The sequence below is a fragment of the Mobula birostris genome, chromosome 31 (assembly GCF_030028105.1).
Source record: "Mobula birostris isolate sMobBir1 chromosome 31, sMobBir1.hap1, whole genome shotgun sequence".
NCBI classification, from domain to species: Eukaryota; Metazoa; Chordata; class Chondrichthyes; order Myliobatiformes; family Myliobatidae; genus Mobula; species Mobula birostris.
The window spans coordinates 21,585,186-21,610,062 of NC_092400.1; the positions used below are offsets into that span (position 1 = coordinate 21,585,186).

At 38.4% G+C, this 24,877-nt stretch overlaps 2 protein-coding genes across 5 annotated transcripts in view; one reads left to right on the forward strand and one right to left on the reverse strand.

Annotated features, from left to right (window-relative positions):
• Positions 1-1,102: 1,102 nt before the first annotated feature.
• sf3a1 (splicing factor 3a, subunit 1) lies at positions 1,103-21,744 on the reverse strand. Its single transcript, XM_072247555.1, has 16 exons — positions 21,617-21,744; positions 18,822-18,934; positions 18,536-18,728; positions 17,036-17,293; positions 16,694-16,768; positions 15,464-15,614; positions 12,465-12,661; positions 12,106-12,223; positions 10,609-10,794; positions 9,074-9,195; positions 8,250-8,492; positions 7,142-7,349; positions 6,249-6,397; positions 3,956-4,057; positions 2,617-2,688; positions 1,103-1,578 (listed from the first exon to the last, which is right to left on the reverse strand). Exons 1-16 carry the CDS (start codon positions 21,665-21,667, stop codon positions 1,477-1,479), a joined length of 2,340 nt encoding a protein of 779 aa, XP_072103656.1. The 5' UTR covers positions 21,668-21,744; the 3' UTR covers positions 1,103-1,476.
• A 310-nt stretch (positions 21,745-22,054) lies between these two features.
• Positions 22,055-24,877, forward strand: part of LOC140190700 (coiled-coil domain-containing protein 157-like) — a 33,341-nt gene continuing 30,518 nt past the window's right edge. For 2 of the 4 annotated variants that reach the window (XM_072247511.1, XM_072247515.1), the window contains exon 1: positions 22,059-22,637. The gene's annotated coding sequence lies outside the window, so the exon portion shown is untranslated. Of the gene's footprint in view, positions 22,638-24,877 lie in introns of all 4 variants that reach the window. The other 2 variants (XM_072247513.1, XM_072247512.1) reach the window with 2 other exon arrangements.

Below are 24,877 nucleotides of genomic sequence, written 5' to 3' on the forward strand. Positions count from 1 at the left end.
CACAGCCTTGGGGAGCGCTGGAGCTAGAGATGTTTCTGCCAACACAGACTGACTGTGTCCTTGCTATCAAGTAGTCTAGGATCCACTTGAGGTGTTGAGACCAAATGAGAGCAGATTACCCACCAGCTTCTGAGGGATGATCATATTAAACACTGAGGTATAACAGCATCCTGCCAGATGAGGCAACATTTCCCCAGGTGGGACAGGACAGCGGAGTGCAGAGACTACGGTATCATCAGTAGACTGATTTGAGCGATAAGTGAACTGGAAATGTCCTAATGTAGCGGGAAGGTGGGATTTAATGCAATCCATGAACAGCCGCTCATTGCACTTCATGATTGTTGAGGTCAGTGCCACTGGACGGTAGCCGTTGAGGCAGGTTACTGTGGCCCTGGGCACCAGAATTATGATCACCTGAAGGGACAGCAGACTGTTCCAGAGGGATATTGATGTCTTTTAGAACATCAGTTAACTGGGCTGCACAGTCCCCCAAGTATCCAGCCACTATTAGAAGAGTAGTCTGGAAACTAATTACCATATTTATACAGACAATGATTAATAACAGGAATAATTTTTCCAGAATTTCAAAGATGCTGGTGTGAAAAGTCACAACTTCCAAATAAATCCACTAATAATGAGAAATGGGTATATTTTATATTACTGAAATAATTGTTACATGAAGCTACTGTGTGGTATAAAGGAAGACTGGAATGTATACAAATGTCTTAAACTGCAGAATGAGGGGATATAATGGAGGAAAAATAAAAGTTAATACTTGTATCTAAAGAGAAAAAGCAAATGGGAACAGAGTAATATAGAAAGATATACTCAGCATATTGATCAAAACAAAAAATTAATTCAGAAAATTACTTTAAACTGCAGAATCAGGATAAGGAACTTAAAGGCAATTTCAGGACTGAAAGAAAATTTATATTCAAAACATAGAAGCATTAGTCAGAGGCTGAGCAAAAGTTCCAAAAACATTTTAGTGTGGTTAGATTTTGCAACCGAAGGGCACTGGAATCATGGAATGGCTAAAGTAACTCAAGTACAGTAAAGGAAGACAATTTATAAAATTGTTCACACAAATCATAATCTACAGTCACAAGTAACAATATTGTTTTATTAAAAATATTCAGAGCTAAACACAATGCAACAATTTTACACAGGAACAGGGAAGAAAACATAACCAATTCAGGTGTCATGAATGGAGCTGCACCAGAAGTCAAACCAAATTTTAGTTCAATTGCCACATCTTTTCAGACTTTATGACAGGCTATCATACCGAAGAAACTACATGAAATATAATTTAAAATTCTTGTTTCTTTAATTTCCGCTATAGCTTTATTTTCTAAACAAAAAAACCGCATACTAATAGCCTGCTAATCAAGTTAATATTATTAATTTAAGAATGAATAGCATGGATTCAAATTCCCATATATGTGTAGAAAGATTGTGATAATTTGCAGTAACTTGCTACTTTTTTCGACCTCCACGTTCTTTGAAGGCAAGGTGGATAACCGAACCACTTGTAACATTATAGTAGGCCAGAGAGTTCGAATCTTTAATAAAGATACCCTAAAACAAAAAGAAAGTAGTTAAACTTTTAAGCAGAGTCTAACAAATTAGAAATGAAAATTGGAAAAAAAGTAGATAATAGAAACCTGAAACAAATACACAAAATGCACTAAACAGGTCAGGTTGGATATATGGAAGCATTTAAGGATACATGTTGAGGCCCCAATTTATTTAAGATCTTCTAATGAACCCACTCAACAGCAGTACTCAGGAGAAAAAAAAAAGGTAAGGCAGAATTAGAAATAGTGGCATCACCAAGAACTAATTACCTTAAGAATGTAGAATCAGAAAAACCTTAACCTTGTGCATAAAAACCTAAGTATTGTGTATCATTATTTTGAATCAACTTAATGGACTAATCCCTTACTCTGGCTGGCATGCTTACAAGCGGGCGTTTTTATTGTTTGTTGTGCAAAGACCAAGAATGTCTTAGATCCAACTATGAATAGTTAGGAGCAAAGTAACCATACTTGCTGTTATCCTCAATGAAAGCTGATCAGAAGGTCAAATGATCTTTGTGATAACTCAGCTGTGGAGGATCTATAGTACCCAGCAACAATGATATCATTCACTAGTACTGAATAATCTTCACACCCAAGAAACAAAAAAAAACTCCTCTATCTTGAACTGAATTGAATATGGATCTTATTTTGGAGGGGAAAGGAAAACACGTAATTAAACTAGAAGATGTAAATAAGCAAACTTAAAAAATAAAAATGAAAGTTTAATTATGGAAAAAGATGAGGGAGTTAGAGTAATTTTTAAATTAGTTTTTAGTATCAGAGGTATTGTTCATCTTAAAAGCATAAGCACTTTAGTTAATGGGCTATTGAGAGAAACCTTAAAAGCGAGGAACCGTTTACAAAGCTCTCATCAATTCAATCATTTAAGAACATTTCTGCTAGAAAGAAGTTAAAAGAACATAATGTGGAGAGAAACAGGCCATCAATGATACCAACATACATGTCCCTATGTTTACCCAAACAAGTGCAGACTCCACAAGTATGTTGTTGCACAAATAACAAATCCAATACGTACCTCATACTGAAGCTTCTGTTTACCAGCAGGCATTCCTGTAGCTTCATGGATTTTCACCTTGACAACAGACACCTGAAAAATTATTTCAACACTTCTAATTACAATACAAAACAAAATACTGCAATGATACAATTTATTTTGGAAAATAATGCACAAGAATTGGGGGTGAGGGGGGGGAACCCTCTGATCCTAAAGTTTGCAGAGGACATAGCCCGTTCAGCATTAGTAAGTGACAAGCAACCTAACGTCACCACTTACTGCCCCTGCAGTTAGGCTTTGAATGGTGCTTCCTGCTGAAAACAGCAAGCCCTATCCCTGAAAATGCTCTGACAGCTAATAAACTTGTGCCCCTTGTCTGAATGGCCAGCAAATGTTACGTGTTTGGGAATATCTCTGGTATAATGAAAATAATCAAGTCATTACAAATAAAAAAAAGTTAATATTTAGTTTCAAATTAGAATGGACATGGAGAGGTGTTTTCTTTGAAGCGAAGATAGAGGTGAAGTAATACATGACTGGTTTGGTTTAGGTAGTAGAAGGGGCCTGTCCAATTAACAAATGGTTAATGGACCAGGGACACAGATTTAAAATTTTTGGCAAGGTAGTAAAAAAAAAAAAAATGCTCTTTTATCTTTTCATTTTATTTAAGAACTGGACAAATCTTTTGACAGCATAAATAATTTGCAGGCAATGGGAAATAAAAGAGTGGAGGAATGGGACTTATTACTGAAGAGTCAGCATAGACTTGTTATGGAGGCTTCATTGTCAGAATCATTATATAATTCTAATTAAAGACATTCAAGTACATCTAAATTAACAATTTAACATTTTAATTTAATTAATTCAAAGATAAATTAAACAAAGCTTACTTTCCTTGTGAGCCTTTCATTTTCAATTGCAATGAATGCCATTGTCGAACCCAGGCAACATCTATTGTGGCCCAGGTTCAGCAGGCAAATTTGCCAGTACAACTGCTGGGAAACTGAAGAATGGCATCTGCTGCTGGACCAGATAAAGAATCCAGTATCAGAGCAAAGTCAGTGTCAGCAATAAAGAAATCACTAGAAAGATGTGATTTCTGCATTCCAGCAGCAGGCTGTCAGATGCTTATTTTTAATTACCTGTTAACCTGGGCTTTCCTACCAGAAAAATTGACATCAAGTTCCTTTGAACTTGGTATTACCAGAGGTATTTGAGATGACTGGATAAAATGAAATAATGGATGAAGTGGCCATGCATAAAACCAAAAGGTAGTAAGATATTAATGTTCATTATTTTGCTAGTATTATAATCCTTATTACAGTTGATGCATTTTCCTTTTTACCCAATGAATCCATACCTGATCTGTTAGAGGAAGTGTGAAAACAAGGACCTGGCCATTCAACTTCCATTCCGATTTATCCTGCATGTTAGGTACCTGTATCTTGACCGTGACTGGGCCCTGAAAGAAAAACAAGGGGATACAACTGAAGCTACAACTAACTTTCTTATATAAGATTCACATTGTGTGCATCATAATTTTTCATATGGACCTATAATCACACTTCAACAATTCTTCATCTAATTCAAAACTATGACAATAGAAACAGTTGTATAATGTGATCTCCATGACTATTAGATTAAACAGACAAATCTGGATTACAAATTTTACCTTCTGCTAATAAATCTATTTTAATATGCTGCCGTACTTAGCACATTATAATGTTACATTTAAAATGAAAAAAACAAGTACTAATGCTGCCAAAACATTTAAAAATTAGTATATACAAGGATGTAGATAGGTCAAGACACCGCAAGATTCAAATAAATAAAGGACTAGAAACATAATATTAGGAATTTAGGAGCAGGAGGGGGCAACTTAACTCCCCAAGCTGCCCCCCTCATTCAATATAATCATAGCTGATCTACTCCAGGCCTCATTTTCCAGTTCCCCATATTCCTTGATTTTTAAAAATCATTAAATAGCCCCCAAAGATCTAGCCTCCATAATCCCCAGGGTAAGATTTTTTAGGAGAAAAGGTAAACAGGCACCAGGTGTATGAAAGGAATTTGAATTTAGAGCTTTGGTAGGTGTTAAGAATCATAGGTGATGGCATAATTATTTTCAGAGAAGATAAACAGATCAAAATATCTTACATTACAGGAGATTACGCAGGCAGGGAGAAGTAAAGCTTTAGAAAGATTGAGAACAAGGGTGAATGTTTTAAAGATATTGCCATACTAGGGACTATATGAATAAGATTTTATCCTGGTTATAAAAGTTTTCAATCATCTCAGATTCAAGAGGAGTAGAAAAAGAAGGAACCTGGCTGGGACTGCATCGAATGAAAGCAAATCAACTTGAAATGCTAATTGTTATTCTCTGTCCACAGATGTTATCAGACCAGAGCATTTCCAGTAATTGTTTTTTTTTTAAATACATATTAAATTTACAACATCTACAGCCTGGTTCAATTTTAGGCATTTGCCATAAAGAAAGATTTGGAGTGGATCTTGTGACAGGGACCAAAGATAACACAATTGATTTTCCAAATATCGAATTACAGAAATGTTCCGATTCCCTTGTATTGGGTACTGATGAAGCAGCCTGACAACTTAGTGACAGAGGACAGGTCAACATCTGTTAATAGAGGAGAGCTAGACACTGTCAGTGCACACAGGAAAACTGACATTATCTTCACATAATGAAGCAGAAGGTACTTCACATGAACGAGAAACAGAAGCGAGCCAAGGACAGATACTTATGGAGCACAACAGGAACAAAAAACATGAAGGGCTGGGAAGGCAAGTCGTTGTTAATTCTCTGGCAGTGCTTTGTTGAAGTACAGATCATTGTATTTTTCTAAAAATTTGGATGAGTTCAGGACGGACAAGGTATGGAGATTTAGGTGGGTAACATGGCGTAAAGAAATAAAAACAGATTGTCAGATTACTCCATGAAATCAAAGTTGTAAGGAGATGAATTCCCTCTTTCTAGACTGTACGGTTCTATCATACTTTTTTTTAAAAAAAAGGTAAATGAGGCTCATTTAGGCTTGATTAGTCTAATGTATTAACACATTGATTCACCAACGTATCCAGGTAATGCATGTTCTTTAGCTAAGAAAATGAACATGGTAAAGATAAAAAGAAACAACTTAGAGAAAATTTAGCATATTGTTATTAACTAATTGTCACTTCAATTAAAAATATAAACAATAAATACCCAATTATCAAAATGGTGCCCTCCAGTAAACACCAATTCAGAGCCAGAAGTAGAGTACTGCTGGGGCATCTGGGTCAACATCAGGACAAGGCTCTGAGAAATTCCCAGACCAACAGTGAGACAATGCTAAGGGGATGACACCCTCCAGCAATGGAATTTTTAAAAAATAATTAGCCAGAACCTGTCAATTCTAACACGATGCCTTTACGCTTTAAAAAAAAATCAAAAATAAAATTAGCTTAAAATTCAAATGAAAATTTTAGACAATCATAGATAAAGCATGAATATTTACTGAAATATTGATAGGGATTCATAAAAACATGAATGATTGAGCAACAGTGTGAAATATGACAGTTTGGAGTTATTGCCCAATATCCTTCAAATGTAAGGACATTGAGCTTCATCTTTAATCAGTGGTATGACATACCTTGTTTCTTCGTAGAAATTCTTCCTCTGGAATAAGATTATCCTCACTCTTTATCTTTTTTGTTGCTGGTTCATCATCTAGTGGTGGAGGTGGTCGTGGAATTGCAGAAGGCATTGGGGCAGGAACTGCTGGAGGTGCAGGTACAAAAGCTGTAATGTGAAAGAAACACATTAGAACTTTATAATTCTTATTTTAAATTGTAACTTCTCTAATGTTTAAAAAGGTGTTTTAAAAAAAATGAATAGGTCACATCTTTCCATGTGATTTTTTATGCAAGGGGAGTTAGTAGAAAATTACTATCCTATCTGCAACCTATCGTTCAGAGCAGGGGTTCCCAATCTGGGGTCCTCACTTAATGGTACTGGTCTATGGCACAAAAAAGGTTGGGAGCCCCAGGTTGGATAGAGTTGGCTGAAATAAATTGCTGTTGGAAAGAACACTATCTGGCTCCCCCATTAGTCTTTTACGTCCATCAGCCGGCACAGACTAAGCACCAGCATTGTGTAATCGGAACCCAGCATTCCAATGTACACTTGTGCTACTCTAGATAATGTGATTAAGTCCCTGCTTCTGGGCTTACAAGTCTTCTTCTTCCCCCACTACCGTCCCACCTCTACCCTCCAACCATTCCCCATACAGTTTGAAAGACTTTTTTGATAAAAGAGCAACTTTTATTAATAACCCTTGCTGTCACCCAAGACTAAAAAAAAACCTTCCTATTTCCTCATTTCTTTTCAAAATTCTTAATCTATCTGTAAAGAGGACTACAGTTCGATGTCAGATACACATCTCACCGATGTGACGTTCCTCATGTGAACCAATCTTACACTTGCCGGTATGACTGATAACCAAAGTTTTAGATGCATATTCATAAATGTCCAAAATAACATTACCAGATGGTACCACCATTGGTGGTGGTCGGGGAGTCAGAACAGGTGGCGCCGAAGAAGGCATAGGTACTACATTAATTCGTGGTCCAGGAATCATTGGTGGCATGGGAGCTGATAAAACAGGACTTGGTGCTAAACGGATAACAGGAGACATCGGTGGCCTGGGGATAACAGGCATTGACGACATAATATTGCGCACAGGTGGTGGCATCTGAACAAACAAAAAACAACATAATTGCACTTTCACTTACTGTCCAAAATACAATAATTTAATGCCCAGTTCTCCCATTTTCACCGTCTGTGGAGAACTATGCTCTTTATGAACTGATCATGCTGTAATCACATCAGGCCTGTAATGGTTCAGTAGCACTTCTAATACTTGTATTTGAATATAAATAATATTAATCAACATGTTAAGTGAAAAATATGTATACACATAACAACAGGATCTGAAGTACAATTTGGGTGGTCTGATAAAACTACATACAATCTTGATTTTGTTTTCTGTGTCACTGAGACAAGTCTAACATTTAGCCATGCTGTTAAGGTCAAATTACTTAACTTTCACATTTTCTTATACATTGATATTATACAGGTAGGTGATTTTCAATAGCTGACAAAATATTTTGCACTCACAATAGTGTACTGTAAGGTAATTGAAATAGCTATGATTAATATAATTAAATAACCTGAAAAGGTGGAAAAATACAAGCGATTCAACGATATTCTTTTAAAGGGTTATTCTCATCGATTTCCTCTCCTGTTGCTGATGAAAGGAATAAGTAAAATAGTAGCTTGCTTACACTGCATCATGTAGTTCATTTGCCCAGCATATGCAGTACCAGAAATAGAAATACGTACTGGAAATAGTCCCATATTTGAAACCACAAAACAGATGGGAAAGTAGTATTCAGCTGCTTATTTAATTACAACTAATAAATACTGGGGCTGTGGCTATTTTGCCACGTGTGGAAACCCCAACTATGCAGAGGAATTTCATGTTAGTGAGGCAATAATACTTCTGTGTGCCTTACTGTTTCTCACAATCCTAAGCATCTCAACTTAACTGTAAACAACGTCCAAACATTTTCAAAATATCTGCCAAACTTACAGAAGGTGGTCTGGGCATTGATGTAATTGGAGGAGCATTCATTGAAGTATTTGGGGCTGATGAAGGTGGTGGGGGTTGTGGTAAATCAGCAGGTTTGCTGGGCCCAATTTTCTCCTTGGTGTCATCCTCTGGAACTAATCCTTTGGCCTTGTGGATAGCTTCAATCTGCTCCTGCAGTGTGATGTTGGCTTGTGCAGCCTGTTGTGTACGTGCCATGCTGCCAGAATGCCCATCCCAAGTAACCTTGACCACAAGAAAGAACAAACACAAGCCAAGTTTACTGATGCATTTATACATTTTTAAGGTAATAGACATAAAAACTACGTCCATACATGCTGAAAAAAAATCACTTTAGAGTAGAATAATTTCATATCAAATCAATTTGCTATTAATTTATCCACATAAATTACGATTTCTGCCTCCTTTAACTGAGGCAATTGACAATTATGTTTGATTTCTAAATGAGTTCATTTAAATGAGTTCTAAATGAGTTAATCAAGCAAACTTTATATATGTTGTTCTCTATACTGTGACAGCATTTTCATAGTTTAATTTACATTGCTAACTACCTTAAATATAACTACCTCTGAAAACTGGAAAAGACTTTCAATTACAATATTGCCACTCATTTCTGGTACTAGTTTTGTGAGAGTATGGCGTGGTCGGTGAATTTAGGTTAGTCTTAAGTGTTTATTTCTGTGGAGATTATACAAGAAAAAGTTTTTGATTACTCTTGTAAAACTGCAGAATTAACAAGCAACCCCAAAATACTATACAAGCAGTGAAATGATACCTAAAATTTGTACAATGATGGGAATTCATACCTTCTCTTCTGGTTTCTGTATTTCTTCTTCACCAATCTTCTTTCCAATAGCTGTTTCCTCCACACCAAAGATATCAGTACGTCGTTCAGCCAGCTGTTTCAGGCTACTTTCAATATCCAGACCTATTAAACAAAGTGACGTTATTTGAGTTACTGTCACCTTCCCGTCAGCTTGAACCAGTTTTGCCATTCTCCTCTGACCTGTTTCATTAACAAAGCCACAGAACTGCCGCTCATTGAAAGTTTTTCTGGCTTTTCACACCATTCTCTGTAAACTCCAGAGACTGCTGTGCTAGAAAAATCCCAGGAGATCAGCAGTTACTGAGATAATCAAACCACCCCATCTGGCACCAACATGGGAAAAGTCACAAAAATCACATTTCTTCCCTATTCTGATGTTGGATCTGAACAACAATTGAACCTCTTGATCACATCTGCATACTCTTATGCATTGAATTGCTGCCACATGATTGGCTGATTAAATATTTGCATTAATGTGTACCTAATAAATTGGCCACTGAATGTATGTTACTACAGGTCGACCTTCACTAATCCGGCACCATTGGGGTCTGAGGAGAGCTGGATTAGTGAAAATGCCGAATTACAGAAGGATCACATTAAGCATAATCAGTGCTGGATTATTGAGGAACCAGATTACAGGTAGTCGGATTAGTGAAGGTCGACTGTATGCATCTGTATGGGCTGTCAGCAGTTAATGTTACTAACTTAGAGGTATCTGGTTTCGATTCAGAGTTAACTCGTGTTTACTGTGATTGCTTGTGTTTTGCCTGAATTCAAGATTGGCTGAAAGGTTATGCTGTTTCTGTAAATTACCCCTTGGTGCAGGTAAATGTCAAAAGAATCAAAAGGGGAATTGATAACGAGGAAGCTGCAGGGTTATAGAGAAATGAAAGAATTAGGACAGACAGGATTGCTTTGCTGGAAGCCAGCATGGGCCAAATAGCCCTCTCCCATGTCACTATGTCTCCCGTTAATAAAACCAATAAAGCCAAATTGACACTACACCAGTCTACACAAAACATATGTTACTATGCTGCCAGTAATTTGTCTAAAGCACAGTAGACCACAGCACAAGAAGCAGTGAACACTGAAAATATCAAAATACTTAGGGTTTTTCACAGGATACACTATTTTTGAGAATTCAATGAAAGCACATGTTCCCATAACCCCCTGACAAAATCAATTTCTTTGATCAAGAGATATCATGAGGTGGTCAGGATCAGAAACTACTCTTAAATCCTTACAGCCTGTCCACACAGCATCATTGGCAGAAACCTGGGCTGAGAGCTCTCAATGAGCTGATACAAAGGGATCAAAAATAACTATCTGATTTGTATCCATCATTGTATGTGTAAATTGTATTTAAAAAAAGGCTGGATAAGTTGTCTCAACTACAAGTGTGAACAGTGGTGAGCTACGGGAAAGATACCCCCCTACCTTCACCCACATAATAAAAACAAGTCTTTTTCAAATTTTAGGCAGTGCTCCAGAGTGCTGATCATTACTTATACTCACCTGGGGCATATACCTCATCTTCACTCTGTTTCTCCCTGATGGAGCGTTCACGCTGCTCCAGCCAACGTGGATCCAACAGCCCAATTCGCATGTGTTCTTGCATTTTGCTAGCTGGAATCTTTTCTCCGGTGATTGGCGAGATGAGATACTCATCAGGTGCAGGAGTGCCAGCCACTGGCTTAGAAGCTAAGTGAATCCAAGATAAGAAAATAAGCATACATTCTCCAAACCCAAACTACACAATTTAATACAAGTTAAGAAAAGGTGTATGCGTGTGTGCCCGTGCATGCACACAAGTGCCCACCTCTGACACCAATCCCACTGAACACAGTTGATCTGTAGTATTGCATGAGCATCTTTCAATGTTAACACTATACAAATTTTCCAGGAGTACTGAGAATAAATGTTTTTAAATGGTAGAAATCAAAAGCAATGACAAATTGCTTTGCCTGATAGTAGATAGTTTCACAATTTTGCATTTTGGTAGAACTCCCATCTCAACCCAGTATTGCCAATGCCATCTTAATATATATTTGAGAACCCAGAGGAAGCAGGAGATAATGTTGCCCAATGTAATAATCACTATTCATGAGGCCAATTAGAATTTTAAAAAACAAATTGTTTCCTTTGCTGTTACTAAATAAAACCAGATATTTGCTAAGTATACAAATGAAGTGTATTACCCACACTGTATGCAAGGCATCAAAATTGGCGCACATGTCCAAAAGAGCAAACTCAGGACTGGTCCTCTGGCTAGGAAACAATTTCTATAGAATACTGGGCTATGAAATCAAGTTTTATAATACTACTTGAACAATTCATCTTCTGGTTCAAAATGAAGGTGTGATAAACCAAGACTACACATGTTGCCTGTTCATAAAAGATCTACCTTTTGTGGAATGGGGATAGTTATACTCAAGATAGATGGATCAGAAATGGTGGTGATAGAAAGCCACACTGTTCTTCAAAATATAAAACCATTAAATTAAGCTACAGACCATAAAAACACAAGTCAATGACTGCTATTCAACCACCTTTTTTTTCAGTTTACTGATACTGTGGATGTAGTTAACATGGTGCAGGACAAATCAAATGTAAGCAATTGCTTCTGGGCTTTCATTCTCCTGTGCTTTTTGACAGAATTCAGTGATTACCAATTTCCCCTTTTTTAATTTTATGCTTCCAATGTCAAATGGATGAAGGCAAAAAGATACAAAATTACACAGCTACAAGAGAAATTGGCATTTAGCATTATCGAGCCGGCAGAAAAAGGATCAACTTAAGTTTTAGCTTTAGAATGGAAACTTAATGATATTCCAAATCCATGCAGAAAAAAAAAATCAGCAGTTTTGCAGGAAGAATATATTGTGTCCTGTGTTCCATTCCCTTAACTTATTTCAAACTACCAGTGCACTTGAGTGACTACAACCATTTCAGATGGATCAGTAGCTTTTAGATCCATGTAACTTAAATTTCCTCTAGTGTTTGCAAACTCACCCTTTGGATCATAGTCTTTCCTAATGATAACCTGATCTGGCGTAGGAGGGAGAGGTGGAGGCATTGGATTATCAGGTGGTGGAGGCACTTTCTGACTTTCATCTTCTTCATCTGATCCCTAAGGGAAACATATACAGATACAAAATTATAAAAATGTTTGCAGTTTTCAGTTATTAATATTCTGTTCCTATTTTGAGGACTGAAATCAATCCAGATTTTTAACAGTTAGTTGTATCAGCTATTCCACAGGTGGACATAAACTTGCTAGCATCCCTTTCTTAGATAAGGAAAGTGAACTAGAAATATTCAACTATAAAGCACAATTTAAACATACAACATGATCAAATTTAGAAGCACACCTCATCCATGTCTTGTACTTGAGTATCTTGATCCAACTGTGCTGGAGCCTCTTCTGTCTTCTCTTCTGTTTCTTCAACTTCATCATCAGATTCAACTTCCATTTCAACCTCCTCACTCTCACCAAACTTCTCGTATCTCTCCTGCATCAAAATACGCGCTCCAAGTTCTTCTGGGGTAGTCGGTGGAGGGAAATGTCCTTCGAGTAGAAAGGTTAATTATTAATATTGCATGCCTTTTGTTTCTCTACTTCATCTGTTTCTCTCTCTCTCTCCCCCCCTCCCCCTCACAAAAAGACCCATCTCAAATTATACTATTTTCTTCAAGGCAGAAAATGCCATTCCATTATTTGGTTACATGGGGAATTTCAGGAGAATGGAACTCAATTATCATTTGCTAAAATTTTGCATTTTATAGTAGTAGATAAACTTATCCACATCCTCATGGAAAATTTTGTTGAGAGAACAAGTGCCTGGCTTCCCAATTCTCAATGAATATTGACACAGGCCTTCCAGCATCAGGAAAGAGCAGTTTAACGTCTCATCTTACTCACTAATTGGAAGTGGGCAAACCTGGCAAAGCCCTGGTTGTTGAAAAACAAGCCATGGCTCTTCAATGTAGATTATGCGCACAAGACATCTTCCACCACTTGAACAATTAACCAACTGCCTTGTCAACTCAAACTGAACACTGATGGCTGTTTTGATGATAAACTTTTCTCCAGAATTAAGTTGACAATTACAATATATTCAATGATTTGCATGAACTATAACAAATTCCTGCTTATATGACATAATGTGGGGGGGAAAAAAGTGCAAGGAAAAGTTTGAATTCTTCCAAGGAATGGAGACAACAAATAATTGAATGGAAACAACAGGAATTCTGCAGATGCTGGAAATTCAAGCGACACACATCAAAGTTGCTGGTGAACGCAGCAGGCCAGGCAGCATCTGTAGGAAGAGGTGCAGTCGACGTTTCAGCCCGAGACCAAATAATTGAATGGGTAGGTTTTAAGAAAGGTCAAAGGAGGAAGAAAATAAAAGGACTGATTTTTATTTATGTTTAAGGTTGAAATTAGTGAGAAGGATCAGAATGTTCAGAAAATCAGAAATATGGACTGAGTTTGGGGGGTATAAACAATTTACTTCTAAAACCATAGACAAGGTGACGCCTTGTTACTGCTGATAATGCAGTTTATACAGGGCTGAAGATGCAACTATTGTGTTATCCTAATGCTTAGCTCACAGAAAGCAATGCTCACCCAGGAGAGAGCCACCTGGTAGCAGAGATAACCACAGCATTGAATTATAGAGCTAGATATCACTAACATACAAGAAAGTATTAACGAAGAGTAATAAGGGACAGAGGAATAGATTTAATGGACTCCTGAGGTGATGGCACAAGAGAAAACATTTCTAAGAGGAGATCACACTCAACTGGGCAAAAATAAAACAAACAGTAGTTGTGTCAAACTAGACAAAGGAGGATGCAATTGTTTTCTACACTGAAGATCACAAACAAGTATAAGCACAATTATGTCTAAAGATAGCAGAAAACATATTATGCCCAAAGATAGTAGAAAACATTCAACAACTTTGGTCGGGATATTTCCCTATATGTAGGAGGGAAGGAAATCTGATTGAAGAGACTCCAACAGAAAGGCAAGGGAAATTAACACAAATGTGTATCATAAATATCATACTTAGGAATCTTGGGTCTGATGAGAAGGAAAGTGAGTGGTTGTTAGTACGGTTAGAAAGCAAAAGAATTAGCTTTTCATGAACAACAAAAATGAAAATTAGTGTCAGCAATTGTAAAATGGAAAAGGAGTCATTTGCAAAATAACCTAGCATGTGAGTTGTGGGATGGTGCTGAATGCCAATGGAATCAAGGGTGGGTCAAATTTATCGATAAGCAAATGTTGGAGAACTGAAAATAACAATGATAAATTAGAGCAGTATGGAGTTGGGATATATAGAGAACCAAGGACGACGTTGCCAAGCAAAGGCAGCAATCTTTCCGTGAATTGCTAACTGGATTAGAAAGCTGTTAAGTGATATACAAAAGGTTCCTGCTTCAAGACCTCCAAAGCAACCAAAGGGTCATGGATGGTTTCAATAGAATAGTACAACCTAGCAGAGCTTCACGTGTCCAAGGTACATTTCTTAGTATCAATTTACATTCCTGGAAGGACTGACTTGGAGTTTTACCTAAAAAAAAAGTAGTCACACAAAAGTGTAGGCCTTAGAGCCTTGTAAGCCTGCTCTTCCATTTAAAATATAATGACTTATTTTTACCTCAAGTTCATTTCCCACTCAATCTCTAGATCCTTTATATCTCTTAGTGTCCAAATATCTATTTATCTTAGCCTTCAAAATACTCAACAACCAAGCACCCAGAGTCATCTGGTAAGGAATTCCAGATTTACAAATCTCGGAAGAAAACAACATATAGTAATAAAAAAAATCACCCGACCTTCATTGCCAAAGTTTTCCAAGGTTTATAATCTCATTTTTGCCAAACTCCAAGATTGTATATGAAGCACAAATTAATAATATTGTACAGCAATTTGGTGTGATATACAACTTAAATTGCATTTTTGGTTGAATGAAAACAAATCAGACTTTATGGAATTCAAACTAAACATTTGAAAATAATTGATTTGCACAAAGATTCTTTTTAACTCTTATTATAGACAAGGCATACTGAATTTTAGTAACTGGGCAAGTTTCATGCAACACAAAAGTTAAGTGCATAATTACACTTTATAAAAAAATGCAACTTATGTTTAAAATCATCACTGGTTAGAAATGTTTGTATTTAAATGTTTGAAACAAGCAGACCCAAAGTGTCTAGAACATTGGTCTTTCAAACCAATTTAATGCAAAACCAAATCAAGTTTAAGCAAGATATCCAAGTCAGGCTAAGGGAAATATGGTCACTAGAACATACTTATTTGGGTTCCAATGCAAAATCAAATGACTATCGTATTAATCTTTACCTTGCTCATTTGGCTGGAAGTCAACAGTTTCCACCACCACAAAGTCATGCCAATCAATCTGTGCATAGGCTACTCTTTCCCTTTCCCGTTCTTCCTCCTCCTTCCTCCTTTCACGCTCCTGAAATTTGGCCCATTCAACTCGGTATCTCACCTGTCATGGAAAGCAATTCATGCACAACTGAGAGACTTGGCCTTCCATTCCAGAGGGGAAAAAAAACTTTTGTTCATAAAGAATAATTTCATACATAACACACAAGGTATTTATGACAAGGCAGGCAGCTGAGGTTTAGGAACTTGGGAGTTAAAAGATAGTAGAGCGACAAAACTAATTATGACTAACATTCAGGAATAAGCGGATTTAATGAATGATAACCAGCAAACATAATCCCTTAGTGATGGATTACTGCAAAGTACCATGTTTAAACTCAGCAGCAAGGCCTTATGATATAGCAAGACCTTTTGCTCATGTGTCTTACATAAAGTACTTCAGGAAATAAATGCTGATCAAGGAGACGGTGCAGCAGTCTCATAAATAAGGTAAAGATCAAGATAGTTACAGATTGTTAGAGATCAACTTTCTGTTCTTGAGTGTAGAAGTTTACTGTGTGATCTGATTTAGGTATTTTAGATTAAATTTTGGTTTAGTCAGGTGGAGAAATCTAGAAAGAGGGGTATATTAGAAATCTTCAAATACGAACTTGTCTGCTTACAAGAAAATCAATTCAAAATATAAAATATACTTTGCAAAAAAAGCTACTGAGACTGGATCAATTAAAATGTCCAAATCAAAGGTATAAACAAAATAAAACACAAGGTTGCATAGATGAAAAGATACAGGTCATACAAAGGCTCCCAACCTGAAGTCCATGGACACTTTTCTTAATGGTATTGATCCATGGCATAAAAAAGGTTGGTTTATTTGAACACTAGAAAAGGTTTGAGAAATCTATTGCTTTATTTCATCTCTAATTAAATCACAGATGTATAGATGAGAAAGCCTGGGGACTTCTTCCAGTGTACCAAATACAACTAATATTTAAACCTTTTTACAAAGTATTATACTTCAAAAGCCAATAAAGGGACTACTAACCTTCTAAAAAAAATTACTTGAGATATTTATACCTTATAATGAATTACAAATATTATGTGTAACAGATGGTTCAAATATTTAAGCAATCACTGTGGTTAGTTAAATATTATCAACAACAAAAAAAAACACTAATGTCTCACCTGATCCAAAACTTCTTTAGGGTTTTCTGCTTCCTTTTTCAACTTTAGAAGTAGGCCCTTCGGCGGTATTAAGATCTGTAAAAATAAAGAAAAAATATCATCTCTGGCAATAAGGGATACCTGCCAGTTGATCACAGTACTCACCGATTCATTAACAATCCCCACTTAGTAGAATTTATTTCCTTTATTAAGAATAATCGCATATTTGGAAATACCCAACCCTTCAAGTCATAACCCGAGTTTCAAAGGTCAATCCTATGAAGAGCATGATCTATTAGTGTGGCTTAGTTCACTGTACTTGACTTCATTCACATATAACAATTTGTGTTTTAGTTTTTTTACCTTTGTATACTGCTCCACTAGTTTGGTGAAATAGTTGAACAAACTGTGCTGTGGTCGCAGAAAGTCAAACTGATAGTTTCGTTGCTCTTTCTGCATCAGCTGAGTCAAAAACTGACGACCATTTCGTGCAACAAATTGAGCGGTTAGCTTCACGACATCCAGATCGAATGCTGAGATAGATGGAGGATCAGCAATAAATTCAAATTCAGGTGGTGGTTCTTTGGGGATAATAGTTTCCTGAATCACTTGAGCTTGCACCTGTTTAATGTTCATGGAAGAGGAAAAAAAATCTCAGAATTTGTAAGATCATTTATCACGATGTCATCAACAAACTTGGCTATGTGGCTTCTAATAAGAAAGGCCTCAAGAAAGATTCCTGCATGACATCACTAGTCACCCTTGCCAATCAGAGTGCCTGACCATTATCCTTGCTCTCTGTCTCCTGCACCCTGCCAGTTTCCTAACCAAATGAATAAGATGCCTTCAATTCTACAAGCTTCAACTTTTAAGACAAGCCTCTCAGAAGATTTTTATCAAATGTCTTGAAATAACATCCACTGACATTTCCTAAACATTCACTTGACTACTACATAAGTTATTCACATTTGACATGTACGCTCTAAAAATTCCTAATCATTCTATCCAAGCAACTGAAAACTTTCAGGATGCTAAGCCAACCCATCCTAAACCTCAGGTTCTATTAAGTTTCTGACAAAGACTGAAAATATCAAATTTCTTGGTTTATCCTCTCACCTTGGTTACACAATGCAGTGACATGCTGAATTTTTCAACTGCAAGAATTTTGGAAAATCAGTTAGGACCTCAACAATATTTGCAAACACTCCTTTTAGAACAATGAAATGAAACCATTTATGCCTCCTTAATGTTATTATTTTCCTTGTGCTAATGTAACAAATCTCAACTTGTGCAGCAATATTCATTTATTTTACTTACTGAGATACAGTGCAGAATAGGCCCTTCTGGCCCCTCGAGCCACACTGCCCAGCAGCCCCCCTCCCCCATTTAATCTGAGTTTAACAACAGGATAATTTACAATGACCGACTAACCTACCAACTGATGAGTCTTTGGACTGTGGGAGGAAACTGAAGCACCCGGAGGAAACCCACACGGTCACTTACAGGCAGCAGCCAGAATTGAACCTGGATCACTTGTACTGTAAAGTGCCATGCTAATACCTATGCCACTGGCTTACTAGCCTCCTTGTGAAAATATCCTCTAGAAAATAGTAGTGCACACAATAAATGTACTAATTTTCAACAATGATCTTGTCTCAATCCTCCATTAAATGGCTGCTTTTAAATCCTCTGCCTTTGCTACCTGTGTATTTTCTGTGTTTATACCTCATAAATGGATGTATATCACACCAACCATTGAGGACTGTTTGACCACAACTTCCACTGTTTGTTTCATGTCTGTTACATTTTTAACATATTAAGAAATTAGTTGTGCATTTGACTCTTGTCAGTGAAATTACTTACTTTCTGTGGCAGCTGCTGCTGTTGTTGCATAACCTTTGGAATAGCAGCTGAAGGCTCTTGCCCTTTTCCCTCTTTGAATTCATTAACTTTGTGTCGGTAGTATGCATGATAAGGATCATTTGGATTCAAGAAATTAAACTTGGCGTTGTTTATTTCATTCTGACGAATACGGGCTTCAAATTCAGGGCCATTTCTGGTCAACACAAAAGAACATGCACATTTAAACTTGGCCTATAATAGCGCTACAGCAAATGCATATGTACATTCAACTGAATTTACTGCTTACCTGGCGACAAAACTAGCAGTTTTGTCAACAATGTTCCTGACCTCAGGTGGAGGGTAGATAATACCAACAATTGGTTTGGAAGATAAGGTTTCATCTTTTGTTTCTTCTGGTATCTTTAAAATAAAGATGTAACACAAAATTAAAAATTCCAGAATTTATATAATCTAGCTGTGCTCCACACTCATACAAGTACTTCAAAAAAAAATTAAACCAGGCACTTGTGTGTGTAAATCCACTACTGTGTTTATTATTCCTCTCTGTGCCTGTGGCGCATCCGGCAGCAACCTGGCCACTTCTTTAGCATTCTGTCTGTTTTCTTATGAAGCCGAATAGCCACCTCAACGCTCAACCCAACATGGATGGAAAGCATGCAAGGAGTCGGCTGGATTCGAACCAGGGACCACTAGCCTCAAAGTCCATTGCTGATGCTACTACACCACTGGCCAGCCGATTACTGTGTTTAAGATCATGGTAATCCCATGCTAGCTGGCTGCCTAATCTGAAACAAATATAATTCCCTACAAATATAGACTTATTCAAACCCGAGCTGAAACTATTCTATCATGTTTTGGGATGCTTCTAAATTCTAATTAGCTAGAAGTATAAAATTACTCAACTATAAAATTCGTTCCTTTATTAGTCCCAGTTAGATGCACAAATTACAGCACGGTAAAGAACTTTTCTGTACCACAGTGCCCAGTTTGCCCAATTATCATTTACAAATGTTTGTATGTGCCCAAGGCTTTTGCACACTACTGTACATTATTCTCAGATCCTAAGTATACTATTATCAAAGAATGTATAAAGCATACAACCTTGAGATTGGTTTGCTTACAGGTAGCCACAAAGCAAGAAACCCAAAAGAAACCAATTAAAGAAAAACATAAAAAAAAAGACCAACACCTAATGCAAAAGAGAATTGAAAAAAAAAACAATTGAAGCAAAAGCATTCTGAAGCAAACTGAGTTATCTAAAGTAGGTTCCACTCTTCTCTTTTCAGGTCAGTGATCATAAAACAAAATTCATCTCCAACCTTATCCTAAAAACAATTAAACAATCGCACAAGCATAAATCTGAGCTCTCATGTGAATAGCAGACACCATTAATTTCTTTCAAATAGCAATGTAACTAACATGTCATCTAACAAGTCAAGTGAATTGCTACCAGCCTAATATAGCATGAAATAGGAGGAAGAGGTCATACGTCCTTTCACACCAGCTTTTGCATCAGATCACTTTGATCTGATCTTGGCTTCAGCTCGATTTTCCCACCCGTTTTCCATATCATCAGCCAACCAAGTTCAAAAATCTGTCCACCTCAGCCATGGTATATTGAGCCTTTCATTTAACAATCGAGTATTCTTTGATCAAATCATAACTTTCTTTCACCTTTCTCAGCACCATGATGGCTGTATCAATGGCAATTCATACTTTTGCAATGATTTGGAAAATGTCAACAACTGCATGAAAGAAAAACACTTCAATTTCCATCTTCCCTGAAGCTTTCTCTAATTTGGCCAACTCCTGTCTTCTTCCATCTCAAATGAACAAGACGACAATCCATTCAACTCTCAACTATGTTGATTCCTTTAATCATGTTTCCAGTAAGGATTTTAGCCATTCTTCCAAGTTCTCTACTGCAACTGTTCTAACAATGCCACTTTTTGTACAAACGCTTTCAATTTCCTTTCCACTGTATCTCCTTCATCTTTCTCCGTTCACACAGCCACAAAAGATCTCCCCTCTCAGTTTCTTCCACCCTGATTGTTCATCTTTATCTTTTACAACACTTTACAGTGGAAGGCCACCAGATCTTGCAGTAGTCTTTGGATTTCCAAAGGAGCCCCCTTCAGCCCAATCCATTACACCAGAACACTCCTCTAACTCGCGAATTACTGTCAAAACACAGGAGATGCAATTCCTGGTCCTTCACATCCTTTTTTCCCCCCACAAGTCGGTGCAGCAAACAATAGCTCGAGTTGAAACTGCTGCTTTCAAAGATGCATACTCCATTCACAACTACTTTACTTCTATCACAATTTGACTGGTATCAATAAGGTTTATTTCAAATCCTCTAAGATTCCTTCCTTCTCTACTGCAAGGTATATTCATATCTACTCCAGTGTCACTGAAACTACGCAATTATTCAGTAAAGAAAAAAGTTTCCCATCAGAATTATTGTTTTAACGATTCTATAATGCATTTCACTTTAGACCTTTAATCGTATTCTTTAATAATAGATCTTGTACTTCTGTGTCCATAGATTTGTCCACAGCAATGCACTGATGCTGTTACAAGAGACCGCAGCTGCTGGAACCTGGAGCAACATATGAAAGGCCGCAGGAATTCAGGCGGTCAGGCAGCATTTACCGAGAGAAATCGACTGCCGACATTTCGGGTTGAGGCCCTTCATATGCACGGAAAGATAGAGCACAGGCGCAAGTACAAATGAGCCTCGTTGACCAGATACAAAGGATTGCAATCGCTGGAATCCGAATCAACGCATAAATCATCAGAGGAACCCAACGGTTCAGGAAACCTCAGTGACCGGGAAGCGTTGAGCGCAACTCGGGCGGCAGAAATGGCTAACTTCGCACAGTAATAAACTAGTAGGGCACTGGTGCGATGCTTTTGCACGTCACTTTAACCCCGAATCTCCTTGCAGGTCTCAGGCCACGGGGGCCCAGAGTACAGACGCTGGGCCTCCATCACGGCCTGTCAGGTTCACCACCCCCCCGTGCCTGGCCCGGCCTCGGCACCGGTGCCAAACGTTTCATTGCTGCTTGAAGAACACACCTGATTTTCAGTCTGAGGGGGAGGCAACGCCTGCACGGGTCCGGCCGGCATCGTCGATGCAGCTGGACGGCCTCAAACCAACCTCGTCCGCCAGCCACAAACCTGCGCGTAAACAAGATGGCGACCGCCGGCTGCACCACCCGCTCCCCGAACACGGGGAGGAACAGGAAGCATTTCTTTTACAGTCAGTGCCTAAGCCCGCACTGTTTATGTCTCAGCCTCCAATAATAATTTATAATTTGTTAATTTTAAGAATTAATTTTGTGATTTTCTCTTCCCATGTTACTTTTGCTACAAATTAGGGTTTGAAATAATTATCCCCACCTTTCCAAGTGTATCATAGGTTTCAATGGTACAACCCGGACGATAAACGCACCGAGTATACGTCATCTCGTATTACACGCTTGCGTGCTTCCATGACAACGCGCCTCAAACATCGAGGCCAAAGAACGGTTTGTCGTAGGTATCGAACGGTCCCGATAATTATTGAACGGTCGCCTAATAGGAGCCGGGCAGTTGAGTGCTTCGTTAATTTGGAGGGAAGAACATGTTTTATTCTCCTTGATCAGTTCCTCTGAGTCGAGGATGACTTGCCGACACTCTGGTTTTTGCGGGTCGATGAGGATCTTTCACGCCTGAAGCAGCAGATGTCAGGCGGCCCGTGTAAATTTGGTGCGCTGCTTCTGCAGGGCTTCAGTGTGCTCCCGGTGCAGCTGTGAACAGCCATGGGTCAGAGATCCCCAGAAGTGAATGAAAATCTTGTATTTCTTCAAATAAACTTCCAGCGCATCTTTCCGTCTTTTCCTCGGCCTGGCAATCTCGCCCTGTGGCAGAACTCGAGATAAAACGTCTGATCTGGAGCACGCAAACAACCTAATCTGCCTAAAGCAACCGATTGAATTGAATAAGGATTTTGGTCTCGGAGAGGACATTGGTTCACTTGTTCTTCCAAACAATTTGGAAGATGTTGTGAAGAACCTAATGGTAGTATCTTTCAAGTGTTTTGATATGGCTGCTGAAGGTAATCCCTGTCTCAGAAATATAAAGCAGCGCGCACAAAATGCCGGAGGAACTCAGCAGGCCAGGCAGCATTTATGGAAAAGAGAAGGGTCTCGGCCCGAAACGTCGACTGTACTCTTTTCCATAGATGCTGCCTGGCCTGCTGAGTTCCTCCAGCATTTTGTGTGTGTTGCCTGGATTTCCAGCATCTGCAGATTTTCTCTTGTTTGTGCTCAGAAATATAAAAGTGTATTTTTGCATAATGACACCCCGCTGAGGAAAACTGAAGACCAGGAATGTAATGTAACCCTCACCACCTCATTTCTTTCCTTTTAAAATGTGTTCCGTAGTTAATTACAACGGCTCTGCAGCCAAACATAATCCTGTCCTCATTCTCGTCCAGCCGAAGACACTTGAAAGTAGGAGGTTCATGCATACTAACCAGGAGTAGAAGCTTTATCTAATAACCTCTCTTAACTATTCACAGACTTGTAGAATGGATTTCAGAATCGGGGCCATTTGACCCATCCTATCAGTACCAGCTCATTGTGATGTTCTAGTCTCATTCCACTGGAAATACGGAACATAGTTATGACCAGGCTGCTAATTTTATTTGTTTACAACTTCGGACAGAGTTGTGTGCATCCTGTTAAAAAATTATGCTGGACGATTATTTTATAGAGGGTTCTAGCAAATTCATTTACATATACAGTATAAGTAGTAATTGGTGATTCGCATTTCCACATACCCATATTCTGTTAACAAATCTGGTAAAACTGAACAATGAAACTAGAGGTAAAGGTTCAGATTATTTTTAATGTGTTCCGTGACAATATGAACTGTTGATTTTGGTATGGATACTGTTATGATAGCTGAGGTAATTGCATCCATTGAGCTTTACCTGAACTCCAACTTGCCATATGGTTTCAGGGATCCCTTTGTGGTCCCAATCACCTTTTATAATCAATTTCAACACTGACAAAAATTGCTATTTGAAACGATGAACTCATTCAAGACTAGTAAACAGCTGCCTTGTGTTTCATAAATTTAGAATAGTCAGGTTTAATTAGGACTTGATCGGAGCAGGGGTGTCATAACATTTAGTGCATTAAGTGACAAATAAGATCTTTCTCTAGAGGAAATTTTTATCCAATTATGGACCACGTAAATGATTGTAATTTTAGTACAAATTTACTGCAATGATGCTGAGATGAACTCCCTCTGTGTAAAGGATACATGTTGGTTGTTCACCATGTCCAACAATGACTGGAGACCTGTGAGGGAGAGTTTTTAAAATGGAAAAGCCATCGCACTAGGGCAGTTCCACTTTCTTGATCTCGGAAGTATGGATGCAGCAGTATGAGTAGTCATCGTAAACTGGGGGTCTTCCTTGGTTGCAGTAGATGGCCATGACCACTTCTGTGCCTTGACACACTCTTCGCTCTCCATGGAGCGTTGTAGAACCGCCTTCACAAACACAAAATAATCTGCAGATGCTGTGATCAAAGCAACACTTTCAGTGTGCTGGGTGAACTCAGCAGGTCGGGCAGCATCAGTTAGAAACGATGAGTGGACGTTTCGGGCCGGAACCCTTCGTCAGGACTGAAGAATGAAAGATGGGGAAGGATTTGAAGAATGTTTGTAGCTTCAGTTGAAAGACCAGTAATTTGAAAGACAATGGGGTGGGGGAGGGGAAGCATTGACGTCATAGCCCTGAAGACAATGGGTAGTAGAAGAAGGAGACGGAACCATGAGGGAGCTGGGGGAGGGGTTGTTGGCCGTTGGATCTCACTGTTGATCTCCTCCTCCCAGTCCGCCAGAGCTGACTTCACATGATAGGACAGGCATGTCCCTATCCGGTGTATCATGCCCGCTGGTGACCATCACCTGATTAAGCCCATCTGTTGAAGTGGTGTACTGGGCTGTGGTCGCTGTCGCCTGCTACTGGGAGTCACAGGTGAGAGAGAGAGGTGAGAGGAGCCCAAAGGTGAGTGAGTTGTCCTAGAATGGACACGACAAGCCCCTTCACCAGAGGTGCTGCCCCTCCCAGGACACCCTATACAGAGGATACATAATGGCTTACCAACCCCAAGCTCAACATAGGTTCCAGCCATATTCTTGAGGGCAGAAAATTCTGTCAGACATCTTTTGGAAACACTACTATTACAATGAATATAATACCACTGGGAATTTCATTACCAGTGTCCTTCTCGAACAAATCCTCCCAGTGACTAACGAGCTGCTACCTTAATCTCACGTAGA

Bases quoted from the DNA above. Each gene is read 5' to 3' on its own strand.
- sf3a1 (XM_072247555.1), bottom strand. From the start codon at position 21,667: ATGCCGGCCGGACCCGTGCAGGCGTTGCCTCCCCCTCAGACTGAAAAT. The intron at 17,294-18,535 runs GTAAGTAATTTC...AACATTAAACAG, and splicing joins AGCAGCAGCTGCCACAGAAA to GTGCAAGCTCAAGTGATTCA. The intron at 16,769-17,035 runs GTAAAAAAACTA...TTATTTTTACAG, and splicing joins TAGTGGAGCAGTATACAAAG to ATCTTAATACCGCCGAAGGG.